The 15191-nt window shown below is 46.4% G+C and overlaps 1 protein-coding gene across 1 annotated transcript in view; it reads left to right on the top strand.

Moving 5' to 3' along the window:
* The window catches only part of XRN1 (5'-3' exoribonuclease 1), an 838379-nt gene that overhangs the window by 320707 nt on the left and 502481 nt on the right, over positions 1–15191 (top strand). Inside the window, exon 25 of the mRNA XM_069213922.1 lies at positions 3106–3252. Within this exon, the coding sequence (XP_069070023.1) occupies positions 3106–3252 (147 nt within the window). The remainder of the gene's footprint in view (positions 1–3105; positions 3253–15191) is intronic.

Consider the following 15191-nt stretch of genomic DNA (forward strand, 5'->3'; position numbering starts at 1 on the left):
TAACCTGGAAGGTTGCATTTCTCATCGCCATTACTTCCCTAAGAAGAGTAAGCGAGATTCAGGCGTTTACAATACAAGAACCTTTTATACAACTACACAAGAATAAGGTCGTCCTAAGGACTAATCCTAAATTTTTGCCAAAGGTTATTTCACCGTTCCATCTAAATCAAACAGTGGAACTTCCAGTGTTCTTTCCACAGCCAGATACCGTAGCTGAAAGGGCACTACATACATTAGATGTCAAAAGAGCATTCATGTATTACATTGACAGAACAAAGAACATCAGAAAGACTAAACAACTATTTATTGCATTTCAAAAACCTCATGCAGGAAACCCAATATCAAAACAAGGTATAGCCAGATGGATAGTTAAATGCATCCAAATCTGCTACCTTAAAGCTAAACGACAGCTGCCCATTACACCAAGGGCACACTCAACCAGAAAGAAGGGTGCTACCTAGGAAACATCCCAATGCAAGAAATATGTAAGGCAGCCACATGGTCTACGCCTCACACATTCACCAAGCACTACTGTGTAGATGTGTTATCCGCACAACAAGCCACAGTAGGTCAAGCCGTATTAAGAACATTATTTCAAACTACTTCCACTCCTACAGGCTGAGCCACCGCTTTTGGGGAGATAACTGCTTACTAGTCTATGCAAAACATGCGTATCTACAGCGACAGATGCCATCGAACTGAAAATGTCACTTACCCAGTGTACATCTGTTCGTGGCATCAGTCGCTGTAGATTCGCATGTGCCCACCCGCCTCCCCGGGAGCCTGTAGCAGTTTGGAAGTTACCTTCAACTATTTGTATATGTATCATCTCAACCTTAAATAGGTACATACTTAGTCACTCCATTGCATGGGCACTATTACTACAATTCAACTCCTACCTCACCCTCTGCGGGGAAAAACAATCGAAGATGGAGTCGACGCCCATGCGCAATGGAGACAAAAGGAGGAGTCACTCGGTCCCGTGACTCGAAAGACTTCTTCGAAGAAAAACAACTTGTAACACTCCGGCCCAACACCAGATGGCGAGCTATTGCAAAACATGCGAATCTACAGCGACTGATGCTACGAACAGATGTACACTGGGTAAGTGACATTTTCATTACCTCTCCCAGGAACTGTTGAAAATTGCACTGTCTACTTTTAAAATAGCTTATTGCCATTTTATGAAAAACTGTGTCCATTACTCTTTTGGTTCAAAGTTCTAAGTATTACTATGCAAAGTACCTTACATTTAATGTACTTCCTGTGGCCAAGAGGATACAATTTAAGGCACTGTGCCATATGCACGGAGCATTGCACAACCAAGATCCAGAATTGCTGAGATCTTTAGCTTCTTTTTACTCACCTAACAGATCACTTAGATCCTCCTCAGCACTTCTGGCAGTGATTCCGAAAGTGAAGAAAGCTAGATGAGATGGAAGATCTCTGGCATACCAGGGGGCGAAGCTTTGGAACTCCCTCCCTTTTAACATACGAGCAATAAATCAAGAACTTTCCTTTCGGAAGGCCTTGAAGACATGGCTATTCAAAGCTTGATTCCCAGTGTACTACTCTGTGATGTTATTGGTTCAGTTTTGAGCGCTGCGATGCCTTCAGGCAGTCAGGCGCTATATAAATTTATATAACATAACATAACATATGGATCTTGTGGTTCTAAAATAATTAAGAAAGGAATATTTTTCTATATGAAAACCTATTGGCCTGGAGTAAAGTAATCGAGTGTGTGTTCTCATTGCTTGAGTGTGTACAACAAATGCTTAACAGTGCCCTCTGATAAGCCTAACTGCTCCAACCACACTACCACAACTGGAAAATTAGTATTATCTATTATTGCCTCTGTCAAGCCACTTGGGGAACCCCTGGACTCTGTGCACACTATATCTCATTTTGATATAGTATATACAGAGCAAGCTTCCTACACACTCACAAAACCATAGAAATTCATCTGTTAGATTTAGTTTAAGTAACTATAACTCATGCCCTTGCCATGCACTGCTACTTACAACACGTATTACATCACTCATGACCTCTCCTATGACATCGTTTCCATTGAAATTATTGGCGAGAAAACTGTGCATGGTGGGGGCGCGAGTTCTAGTTGCTTGAAATAACTAAGTATAACAACTGAATTTCAGTGGGTTGGAGCGTGTAAATTCTGATACTAACTGTAATGTCCCTGTAACCTTTGTTTTTTTGAGAGAGAGAGAAATAAACAAAAAAAAACACAAAAGCCTTTCAGGGTTAGAATGACGCATAAATTATTAAAAAAGAAGGGTAGTTCCCAAGTTTAGATGGAGAGAAGCTCCAGTAAGGAGCACCCTGCAACACCAGCGGCACTCTAGATTTGCCACTATGGCAGGGTAAAAATGGACAATCTAACAAAGTAGCCCTTGAACATGTGCAATGCCTCGAGGAGGTAGAGGGTGAACGTCTTACAACCTGCTAATTGAGGGAAAAAACAACTTGTGAAGTCCGAGCCCAACACCAGATGTCAAAAGTGTGCATAGCATGTGAACCTGCAGCACTACACACTACAAATAGATGCTTACGGGGTAAGGAACATACTCCTGCTTACCTTTGTTAATGCTCTTTCCGGTAGATTGCAGCTCACTCCACCAATAACCACTCTGCCCCCTCCCCGTTCTGTGCAATGGTCCCCTTTTTATGTAGAAAGGTCCCAGTTTAGGAATCTGCACACACTAACCTCTGAATATTATTGGCCTCTGACATCAATTCACAGGGGTGGTGCTTATATGAGGCTTTCTTTGTGTCTCCGTCGTCACTTCTGGGGTGAAACAATCTCATTGCAGGGTCGCTTGGTGCTACCTACCAGCACTAAGGAACAATGCAAATTCTAGTCCGGTGGCGCCTGAGGATATGTTGAAGGTGAAGAACCTGCGGCTAGATAGAACAACCACCAGAAAGAGGGTTATTGGAGGCAAGTATGCTCCTTATCTATCTCCCTTCCCTTAATATTTTTTATGCAGCCCACAAATAAAGCTGTGCAACTGATGTAGTGTGCATCTACAATGGTTCGTATTGCCTCATTATGATTGAAGTTTAATCATTTTTTGTTTGATGCAGCCCCCATGGAGAATTTAAAGCCAATGTGGGCTTGAATCTGAAGTTTAATAAGAAAAATGAAGAGGTTCCTGGATGCACCAAAAAGGTTGGCACTGAATGGTTATATTCATCTGCAGTAGAGCACCTTCTTGGCGAGTATTTAGAAAGGTACAGTATAATTAAAAAATGTTCTATCCCCATACCATGTTAATTTTTCAACACTTATTTTGATAGTTTGCAGCAAAACAGCTACTACTGCTTAGAGAGCTTTGATGTGCTAGTTCAATATCAATATATGTTAGTTTTGTAAACAGTGACATTTGCCAAATACGCTACAAGCGAACTGGCAAGGTATGTAGTAATAGTTATGTTGGTTTTGAGTAGAAATAGGAAGGTTTTCAGTAGCTTCTTTAATGTAAGAAAATGGGTAGTACTTTTGTAATGATTCACACACTTGTCACGCCATGAGGAAGATGCACCTTTCTAGGAAGGCCTTTTTGAATGAGGCAAGCTTCAAATGTAAACTCCTAGACCGTAGATTGTGGCTGCAAGCTACGCTGGTACCTACACATCAAGAATTTTGTGTCCATGGTACTGAAGTGTATGATAAGCCTGCAGAGGCTCAGTAGAACTGTATCTATTAATGTGTTAGACAATTTAAAAGCACACAGTGAACACTTAATAGAGAACAACAGCAAATGTATGGTGAGAACACCAAGAAGGATGGTGGGATAAAAGGGCTATTAAGGGGATGACAACCAAACAAGCGGCATAGGATGGTTGAATAAAAGGGCTATTAAGAGGATGACAAACAAACAAGTGGCGTAGATACTTTCCAGACATTGACAAATAGTTGAGCAGATGAAAGATACAATGGTTATATTTAGACTTCATCTGAAATTGATGACGTTTGGCTCAGATATAATAGTTCAGCAATTTTGGACCTTGGATATTGAAACTATGTGCCATGTGTGAAGCTTAGGCACAGTCACCAACACAGCATTCTTTGGCTATCTGAGGTGTAGCTGATGAGCACCTGCATTTTTAGATAGCTTGGATGAGAGTGGTGGAGTGCCTTAGTGGGGTTTTAGATTTGAGAGGCAACTGACAAGCAATCAGTAGCAGTTGTTGATAACTGATTAGAAGTGCTTTGGCATGGAGGTTGTATAATTGTCAGGCTGCTTTGCTTTGGATATGCGGCTGCTTGGTGATTTGAAGATAGTAGGAGTGAAGTTGTGGTTTAGGCTAGTCATGTTTCTTGACCAGTTGATTTATGTGTTTGGACTGGCCTGCGAAAGCTGCTTACCTTGTTCATCCAAGGAGGTACTCCTGAAAGTATTTATTTTTTCTGGTCGATCTGGGACTGTTTGTTTTGGACAATTAGAGAGCAACTCGGATAGCGGTTGGTAAGAGAGGATACCCTAGAGTGCCCAATGTAGGCCACTGTGTTAGTGTTATTTTTGTACATGTGGAAGTTGAAACCAGAATGAATGCAAACTTTAATATAGTAGTGGCTAGTGAGGAGTCTTAGACATTCCACAGGATAGTGAGTATTTGTGACTTCTCTTCAGTGTATGAAATTTATCTCAAATAGCTGGTTTGGTGCTTGAGCTTGGTTAGGGTCACGCCAGGGATGGGGAGTTTTAGAGTGGTTGAGAAGATGATTGTTGCTGCTTTTGCCAACAGTATAGTTTTCTGATCTTTTCTAGATCCTTAAGGCTACATAGATGAATGGCTACAAGTGCAGACTGTGTTTTCATTTAAATTAAATTCACAATAGCTAGTGTCCACTAGGTTATTGGTTTTAAAACAGTACTGAAGGTGTTCACCAGCTAGTTTTTTTTCTGGTCATTTCCGAGATTTGAAGGATTGTAGCTAATATTGTGTGTGCAGCCACTCTGCAGTGGAATGGCTTATTCATTATGAGCATGATGTTGGAGGTCAGTGATATTGCTATTCTGTTAAAGCAGGAGTTTCTAACATTTTTTGTAGTGAAAACTACTTCTGCACAAGGAACATCTTCCCTAGCTATGGGCATAAATTCTGTCACTGTATAATATTGATGATGTATTAACATTACACTGTCACCACTCTAAGCAGGATTATCAGTAGTGACAAACCAAGCGTTTCAAATGAGTTTACCAGAAGAAATGCCAGGAAAGTTTTATCAATATAAATGCTTACTAATAAAGTAACATTCAAATCATCACTGACACAAAAGGCATAACCTCAGTAATAAGTGTCCTCAACTCCGCATGAGTTGTAACTCGGCTATCAACTTTATATGTATTTTGGAATTGAATCCTTTGTTTTTATCAGCATATTAGTTTCAGAAAATTCAACTTTTTTTTATATCAAGTGCCACCTTTCCATATTGGGCAAATAAACCCAACTTTTCAACTTTTATTTCTGAAAAAAAAATATTTTGCTTTTAAAATATCAATTTCGTTTCTATGAAATACACAGTCCCCAAACACCAGCTTGCTATTTTCATTGAGTTCTCACAGGGAAAATGCACAACAAGGGCAGATTCTGCTAGGAAAGCTCAGGTATTACATTCATTGGCCATGGGTGTTCACCATCACACCAAAGATGTATGTATTATTTCAAAAATGCCCCCATAGTATCAGAGCCACCATTGTGCCAAGGCTGGACACCACAAGGGCCAGGAAATCCACTGTAGGAAGCTGCCTCTCTAAATAGTGCACTAAAATGAAGTACACTGTGCAGAGAGCCTGATTGGTATTGCAGAGGCAAAAGTAGATAGGATGAATGCTCTATTTGTGATAGTGTGGGCGAGCAGTTGGGCTTATCAGAGGGTAGTGCTAAACATTTGTGGCAATAATTTAGACACAAACTCAAAAAATAAATCTGAGAACAATTTAGAAAAATAACAATTCTTTTTATATATATATTTCAAATATAAGAACTGCATAATCAGGTAATTAGACTTTTGAGTATAAATACTTTACAGTTTCAAAAATAGACAGTGCAATTTTTAGTATTCACAATGTAATCCTATGGAGGAAAAAACAATGTCCAGCAAACACAGGGTTAACAACTACTTACAAAGGCAATCACAGGGAGTTAAGGTAAGAACCAGGCACTGATCAGAACCACACCAACAAGTCACACCGGGCGCCACAGGGCGGCCAGGTGCAGGAAGGCGTTGGATCCCCAGTGGTGTCCTATGGGAGATTGACCCCATGACAGACAGGCTGCAGGCTCAGTCGGACACAACAAACTGGTAGGAAGTAGTCTTGTGGTGCTCAAGGACGTAGGTGCACCTTTGGTCCTCTTCTCCTGTGCCCAGGGGCGACAGATGCAGGGGTGTCTTTTGGTGTTGGGTTTTCTTGTCCATGAGCACTCGTGGTCAGGGGGTCCTGTGAGTTGTGACTCCAGGTGTTGTCGTGGAGTCCGGCAGGGGTGGACCCAGGGTGGACTCAAGCTCTCAGGAGCTAGGGGATGTTGTTGGCACCGATAACCCACTTCAGCTGGGGCTGGGGTCAAGGGTCCAGTGGTTGCTGTAGGTGTCAGGTTTGTCTCTCACCATGAGGCTGGGGGAAGAGGGCCTGCATGCAGGGGCTGCAGGCAACTTGGTTGAGTCTACTTGGTCAACTTGGTTGAGTCACTCGGGTGAACTCAGGCTCAGGACAGCTGGGGAGTCCTGCTGGCACTGTTGGTGGGTTTTTCATTTGGTAAAGGATGTTGGGTGCAGAGGTGGCTTCAGGTGTCAGGTTCACAGACTGCAGATTCCTTGTTGGATACTTTGTTGCTGAGCAGGTCCACTGGTCGTGGTAGTCTGAATCTTTTTAGAAGGCAGGCAGGCTTCCTGGGTTTCTTGAAGCTGCAGGACAAATCTTTTTGTGCAGAATTCGGTGAGGTTAGCAGGCAGGCCAGGAGGGCTGGTACCAGGTCAGCCCCTGCTTCTTCCTCTTCTTCTACAGGGTCAAGTCTTCTTTATCCTTCTTTTTCGTAGGTAGTCAGGATCTGAGTTCTAGGGTTCAGGTGTGCCACTTAAATACTCAATTTAGGGGTGTTACAGGGAGGGCCAGATGGTAGCCAATGGGCTGACCACCTTTAGGGTGACAACACCCTACTTATGACCTCTTCCCCTGGGAAGTGGGCATAACCCTAACCCTAGTGGACTAATTCCTTCCAAGCAAGATTGAGGAAGTTGAAAAGTAGTGTCCACTTCAGCTCATCCACCTTAGGGGTGGGGCTGACATGAATTGGGCACTCCTCCTACTTCAACAAATTTTCCCGCCTGTGCTGCTGCTAAAAGTGGAGCCAGGACAAGGGGGGAGGAGTTGGTCAGCCATCTTCGCCATCTGGAGAGACATAGATTGCATTTCAAAGGTGGCAAGGCCTTTGAAACTCCCTGCTCTGGAATGTCCATCCCGCTCTGGATGAGGTGTTATTACCTCTCCCCAGAGCAGGCCTTTGTTCTAGGCCTCCGAGAGGGTTGGCCTTTACCTTGGGGGCCAGAACTCGGTCTAGGGTGGCTACACTGGTTTGTAGCAGTCAGTGAACACACCAGTAGCTGGGTAGGTTTTTCTAGGGGCACCTCTAAGGTGCTTTCTAGGTGCCATTTTGTAACAAATCCATCACTGGGGTCAGGAGTTATTTTATTTTTTATTCTGAGATGCAATGATCCATACCAAACGTCCCAGGATTCAGAGAAGCCATCATGTAATTGGGGAATTTGTAATGTCCAGTGTCCAGCACATGCATTTAAATTGACTTCCCTATGCACTTACTATGTCTCCGAATCGACAGATATAGCAGGGGCATATCTTCTCACGCATCTGTGCCCTCACGTGTGCCTAAATACACCCAGCTTTAGCAGTGACTTACACCTGGCATATGCAGTTATAAGGGGACCTGGCACACATGGGTGTGTGACAGTTCATGTTTTCAATTTAGCCTGCACCAACACATGCAATGGCAGCACTGTGTGGATTAGGTCAGGGGTCCTTGAGGGTGGCACAATTGGTGGTCCGGCCCTCAGAGAAATTCCTTAGTACCACAAGTCCTAGGTACCAGGTGTAAGGAAATGTCTCCTTGGCATGGTCACCCCCTGACTTTTTGCCTTTTGCTGATGCCAAGTTATGATTGAGTGTGTGCTGGGACCCTGCTAACCAGGCCCCAGCATCAGTGTTCTTCCCCTAAACTGTACCTTTGCTTCTACAATTGGCACAACCCTGGCACTCAGATAAGTCCCCTGTAAATGGTACCCCTGGTACAAAGGGCCCTGATGCCAGGGAAGGTCTCTAAGGGCTACAGCATGTCTTATGCCACCCTGGGGACCCCTCACTCAGCACATGCACACTGCCTCACAGCTTGTTTGTGCTGGTGGGGAGAAAAAGACTAAGTCGACATGGCACTCCCCTCAGGGTGCCATGCCCACGACCCACTGCCTGTGGCATAGATAAGTCACCCCTCTAGCAGGCCTTACAGTCCTAAGGGAGGGTGCACTAAACCACAGGTGAGGGGATATGTGCATGAGCACTGTGCCCCTACAGTGTTAAGCAAACCCTTAGCCATTGTAAGTGCAGGGTACCATAAGAGTATATGGTCTGGGAGTTTGTCAAACACGAACTCCACAGTTCCATAATGGCTACACTGAAATCTGGGAAGTTTTGTATCAAACTTATCAGCACAATATATGCACACTGATGCCAGTGTGGAATTTATTGTAAAATACACCCAGAGGGCATCTTAGAGATGCCCCCTGAATACCAATCCGACTTCTAGTGTGGGGCTGACCAGTTTCTGCGAGCCTGCCACAACCAGACAAGTTGCTGGCCACATGGGGAGAGTGCCTTTGTCACTCTGTGGCCAGGAACAAAGCCTGTACTGGGTGGAGGTGCTTCTCACCTCCCCCTGCAGGAACTGTAACACCTGGCGGTGAGCCTCAAAGGCTCACCCCTTTGTTACAGCACCACAGGGCATCTCAGCTAGTGGAGATGCCCGCCCCTCTGGCCACTGCCCCCACTTTTGGCAGCAAGGCTGGAGGAGATAATGAGGAAAACAAGGAGTCACCCCCCACCAGTTAGGACAGCCCCTAAGGTGCCCTGAGCTGAGGTGACCCCTGCCTTGAGAAATCCTCCATCTTAACTTTGGAGGATTCACCCAATAGGATTAGGGATGTGCCCCCCTCCCCTCAGGGAGAAGGCACAAAGAGGGTGTAGCCACCTTCCAGGACAGTAGCCATTGGCTACTGCCCTCCCAGACCTCCCCTAAATTTAGTATTTAGGGGCACCCCAGAACCCAGGAAATCAGATTCCTGCAACCTTAACAAAGGAGGACTGCTGACCTACAAGCCCTGCAGAGAAGATGGAAGCTGACAACTGCTTTGGCCCCAGCCCTACGGGCATGTCTCCTGACTCGAAAACCTGCAACCAGCGACGCATCCGACAGGGACCAGCGACCTCTGAAGCCTCAGAGTACTGTCTGGAACCAAAGGACCAAGAAACTCCTGTGAGCAGCGGCTCTGCTCAACTTCAACAACAACTTTGCAACTTTCTTGCAACTTTAAAGGGCTTCACTCTTCCCGCCGGAAGCGTGAGAGTTCACCCTCTGCACCTGACGCCCCAGGCTCGATATCCAGAGAACCAACACCACATGGAGGACTCCCAGGTGACTGTGACCTCATGAGTAACCCGAGACGACCCACCCAGGACCCCCACAGCGACGCATGCAGAGAGAATCCAGAGGCTCCCCCTGACCTCGACTGCCTGTACAAGGAACCCGACGCCTGGACCCGCAGCCCCCAGGACCCGAAGGAACCGAATCTCAGTGCAGGAGTGACCCCCAGGCTACCTAGCCCAGGTGGTGGCTGGCCAGAGAAGCCACCCTGTGCCCTGCCTGCACCGCTAGAGTGACCCCGTGTCCCTCCATTGAAACCAATACAGAACCCGACGCCTGCTATGCACACTGCACCCGGCCGCCCCTGTGCCGCTGAGGGTGTGTTTTGTGTGCCTACTTGTGTCTCCCCCAGTGCTCTACAAAACCCGCCTGGTCTTCCCCCTGAGGATGCGGGTACTTACCTGCTGGCAGACTGGAACCGGAGCACCCCTGTTCTCCATAGACGCCTATGTGTTTAGGGCACCTCTTTGACCTCTGCACCTGACCGGCCCTGAGCTGCTGGTGTGGTAACTTTGGGGTTGCCTTGAACCCCCAGTGGTGGGCTGCCTACGCCCAGGAACTGAGACTTGTAACTGTCTTACTTATATCACAATCTAACTAATACTTACCTCCCCTAGGAACTGTTGATTTTTGTACTGTCTGCTTTTATAATACCTTATTGCCATTTTAACAAAAACTGTATATGTTAATGCTCTAATTCAAAGTTCCTAACTTACCTTTGTGGAGTACCTTGCATTTTATGTACTTACTTCAAATCTTGAACTTGTGGTTCTAATAATAAATTAAGAAAATATATTTTTCTATATAAAAACTATTGGCCTGGAGTTAAGTCTTTGAGTGTGTGTTCCTCATTTATTGCCTGTGTGTGTACAACAAATGCTTAACACTACCCTCTGATAAGCCTACTGCTCAAACACACTACCACAAAATAGAGCATTAGAATTATCTAATTTTGCCACTATCTTACCTCTAAGGGGAAACCTTGGACTCTGTGCACACTATCTCTTACTTTGATATAGTATATACAGAGCCAACTTCCCACACCAAGGTACCGTTTACATTAGGACTTACAGAGGTAGCTAAAGAGTTTGCTAATTGTGCAAAACAACTGTGCAGTTTTGGGGAAGGAGATCTGGCACTGGGGACCTGTTTAGCTGGGATCCAGTACACTGACAGTCAAAACCACATCAGAAAGTAGGCAAAAAAGCATGGGCTAACCATGTAAAAAAGGATGCTTTCCTACATCCAACCTATATCAGTCATGGCTATTATTATAAGAGGGGAGCTCACCATTTTGTCGCGGGTGGCTAAAAGTAGGTCAGACATCCTCTAAATCTGTTAATGATGGCAGCCAGTATGCCACAACTGAAATAATTTCCAAAACAGTCAACAATGACCATTACTAGGCCATTGGCACTATTATGTCATGAAAAGACACATTTGTGCCAGAGATAAAGCCCTTATGATAGGGGCTAGCAAGCACATTTGGCAGTCCTTGACACTAAAAGTAGATTACAGGAAACTACACAGTTTATTAGGGAGGTATATAATATTAGACACACAAACACATGAATGAATGCAGATGAGGCTCTTAAATGTCTGTTTTGGATCCATACTCTGCTCTTCTCAGCTCTTGGACTGATCATGCTTCTAATTAACACATTTTCACTCTGCCTCCTGATGTCTGACACTTTGGTGGACCTGCACTGGTCACTGTTTGTAGGAAAGTACCCTCTTTTTGGCATGTTACCACCATTTTCTGCCTGATATCAGTGTGTTTGACTGTGTTCACTGGGATCCTGCTAACCAGGACCCCAGTGATTATGCTCTCTGCTCTAAATGTTGTCACTGCATACTGGTAACCCAGTATTTCACCCAAAATTTGGCATACTGCCCCCCCCCCCTTTCCCCCTCCTATAAGTCCTTAGTATATGGTACCCAGGGCATTGGGATTCTCAGGGAACCCTATGGGCTGCAGCATTTCTTTTGCACCCATAGGGAGCCCATGCAAAGGCTTATACAGGACTGCCATTGCAGCCTATGTGAAATGGTGCATGCACCCTTTCACTGCCATTTACACTGCACCAGGTCACGTTTAAGTCACCCATATTGCAGGCCTTCCAGTCCTGAAGGCTGGGTGCAGAGTACCTGTGTGTGAGGGCACCCCTGCACTAGCAGAGGTGCCCCCACAACCTCCAATACCATTTTGTGCCCAGCTTTACAATGGTAACTCCGAATATGGCCATGTTTGGTATCAAAATGTTGGAATCATACTCCAAGGCTTTAGCAAGCATTGGGTATATGATCCCATGCACTCTGCGGGCTCCGTAGAGGATCCCCAGTACTGCCATTACAGCATTCTGAGGCAGCTCTGCCACCTCACAGACAAGTTTCTGCCCTCCTGCTCAGGAAGGCAGAAACAAAGGATTTACTTTGGGAGAGGGGTGTTACACCCTCTCCCTTTGGAAATAGGTGTTACAGGCATGGGAGGGGTAGCCTCCCAGAGCCTCTGGAAATGCTTTGATGGGTACAGATGGTGCCCTCCTTGCATAATCCAGTCTACACTGGTTCAGGGACCCCCAGTCCATGCTCTGGCGCGAAAGTGAACTAACAAAAGGGGAGTGACCACTCTCCTGTCCATCACCACCCCAGGGGTGGTGCTCAGAGCTCCTTCAGAGGGTCCCTGGGTTTTACCATCTTGGATTCTAAGTTGGCAGGGCACTCTGGGAGCATCTGAGTGGCCAGTGCCAGCAGGTGACGTCAGAGCCCTCCTCTGATAGGTGCTTACCTGTGTAGCTGACCAATCCCCCTTTCAGGGCTATTTAGGGTCTCTCTCTTGGGTAGTTCCAAACAAACTGCATCTGGACCCTCCAGGAACTCTACAAACTGCAACAGAAAAGCAAATATGACTTCTGCAACATTTATCTTCAGCTCCTGCCAGCAACCGCAACTGTTTCCAGGTTGTGCATCCTCTGAGGACTGCCTGTCTTCAGCCTGCACCAGAAGAAAGAAGGAATCTTCCTTAAAGTGAATGAGTCACTTCCCTGCTTCAGCATGTACCATTCTGCAGCGACGACCAGTGGTGTGGGTCCCCTCTCCTGCAAAAGTGTGTGGATCTAGCAACACGGGTGGTGGACTTAAGTGGTCCTGACGTCCAACTGTCCAACTTTGGTGGAGGTAAGAGCTTGCCTCCCCATTCAAGAGAGTACCCCCTTGCACCGTGTGTTTTGCAGATTCCAAGGCTTGTTGGCATCCTTCCACGAAGATCTTTGTGCACCGTGCAGCTCCGGCTCCCAGCACTCCTTCCTGCGATACACAGCTTCCTGAGTGGTTCTCCGGCGGTGTGGGATCCCATTGTGTAGTGCTGCGTGGGCCTCCTTTTGCATCTTCTTTGTCCCCGTGCTGTGGGACTCCTGTGCGCACTGCCTGCCCTTCTGAGGGCTCTGTGAGTTGCTGAGAGCCCCCTCTGCCTCCCCCTCCTGAGTAGAGTCCACCATGTCCCTCCTGGTCGTGGGCAGCGCCATTTTCTGCTAACCGTGTTCTTTGCATGTGCCAAGGCTTGTTGGTGGAATCCAGCGACGCAAACCAGACTGCATTCATCCATCCTGCGTGGGACATCTTCTGCACCAACCAGGAACCTGCATCTGTCTCCTTGGGCGCAATACTGACTGTTGTTCGTCACTGGTGGTTCCTCTTTTGCACCTTAATCCGGGTTAGCAGGGACTCCTGTTCCCTCTGGATTCTTCAGTACTTCTTGGACTTGGTCCCCTTCTTCCACAGGTCTTCAGGACCAGGAATCCATTGTTTGTGTCTTGCAGTCTCTTCTGGGCCTTGCATAATTTTCTCGTGTTCTTGTGTGTTCTAGAAAAGTTATTGTGATTTACTCCTGCTTTCCTGGGCTCTGGGGTGGGTTCTATTACTTACCTTTGGTGTTTTCTAAATACTCCAAGCACCCCTGTACACACTACACTTGTCTAGGTGGGAAACCGACTTCCGCATTCCAGTTTCTTAGTATATGGTTTGTGTTCCCCCAGTCCCATTTCTAACTATTGTGATTTTCACTATTTTCACTGTTTTCTGACTGTTTTTAAAGCTATTTCTGCATTCCAGTGTATATAATTTGTGGATTGCTTACCTCCTAAGGGAGTGTAGTCTCCATGGTATTTTTGGCATTTGTGTCCCCAAAATAAAGTATCTTTATTTTTGTAACACTGAGTATTTTCTTTCATGTGTGTGAGTACTGTGTGACTACACTGGTATTGCATGAGCTCTGAATGTCTCTTAGTTAGGCCTTGACTGCTCATCACCCTATCTGTAGAGAGCCTGGCTTCTAGACACAGGCCCTCATTATAACATTGACGGTAACTACCTCCAAGGCGATTGTCGCCAACATACCACCGCCGTGGCTACCAGCCATCTACGCGTATTATGACCGCCGACGGTATTCCGCCAGAATGCTGGCAGAACACCGCCGAGGGTCATATCGGCGGATGGCGGTAAGGCACTGCCACGCCAGCAAAACCCCGCTGACCGTATCATGACCAATGATACGGCCTGGAGGTGTTTTGCTGGCGGACCCTGCTGCTGACAGCAACCCTGCGGACCGTCTCCAGCCGGAGGACCCCCTGCAAGCAGGTAAGTCGGGTTCTCCGACAAGAGAGGGGGATTGGAGTGTTGAGTGTATGTGGGTGTATGTTTTGGAATGCGTGCATCCGGGTGTGAGTCGTGTTGAATGCGTGCATGAATGACTGATTGTGAGTGTATGTTGTGTGTTGTGAATGCATGTGTGCGACAAGGTATGTTGGTGTGTGTTGCGGTGTGGGTATGTATGTGTGCATGCGTGGGTGGTGATGGGTATGCGTGTGTGCATGTGTGTATGTGGGTGTGTATATGTGCGGGGGCAGGAGAGGGAGGGGGAGGGTGGGGGAGGACTCTGGGGGAGACCCCTATCAGTGCCAGGGAAGGTACTCCCTGGCACTGATAGTGCCTACTACCATGGTTTTTTGTGGCGGTAAGTTTGGCACGAAAACCATGTTGGTAGGCTGGGTCGTAATCCTGAGGGTGGGATTGTGACGGCCGCTGGGCTGGAGACCGAAGTCTCCAGCCCAGTGACCGTTACCACCCTGGCGGTCAGTGTGTTAAAGTGGCAGTGTTTGATGGAGGTTACCACCAGGGGCAAAATCCCTTTTTTTTTTTTTACCGCCAGCCTGTTGGCGCTATTATCGCTGCTTTAACAGCGACTGCCGGGTTGTAATGAGGGCCACAGTCTACATTTCACTAATAAGGGATAACTGGACCGGGTATAAGGTGTAAGTACCTTAGGTACCCACTACAAACCAGGCCAGCCTCCTACACTGCTCAGGCTCCTGCAGTCACTCTTCTTTCATGGTCCATTGTTCATGCACATGGCACGACTGATGGATCAGAATCTATAACACAGTCCGTCTCCTTGTGAC

This window comes from Pleurodeles waltl, chromosome 11 (genome assembly GCF_031143425.1).
Source record: "Pleurodeles waltl isolate 20211129_DDA chromosome 11, aPleWal1.hap1.20221129, whole genome shotgun sequence".
Classification (NCBI taxonomy): domain Eukaryota; kingdom Metazoa; phylum Chordata; class Amphibia; order Caudata; family Salamandridae; genus Pleurodeles; species Pleurodeles waltl.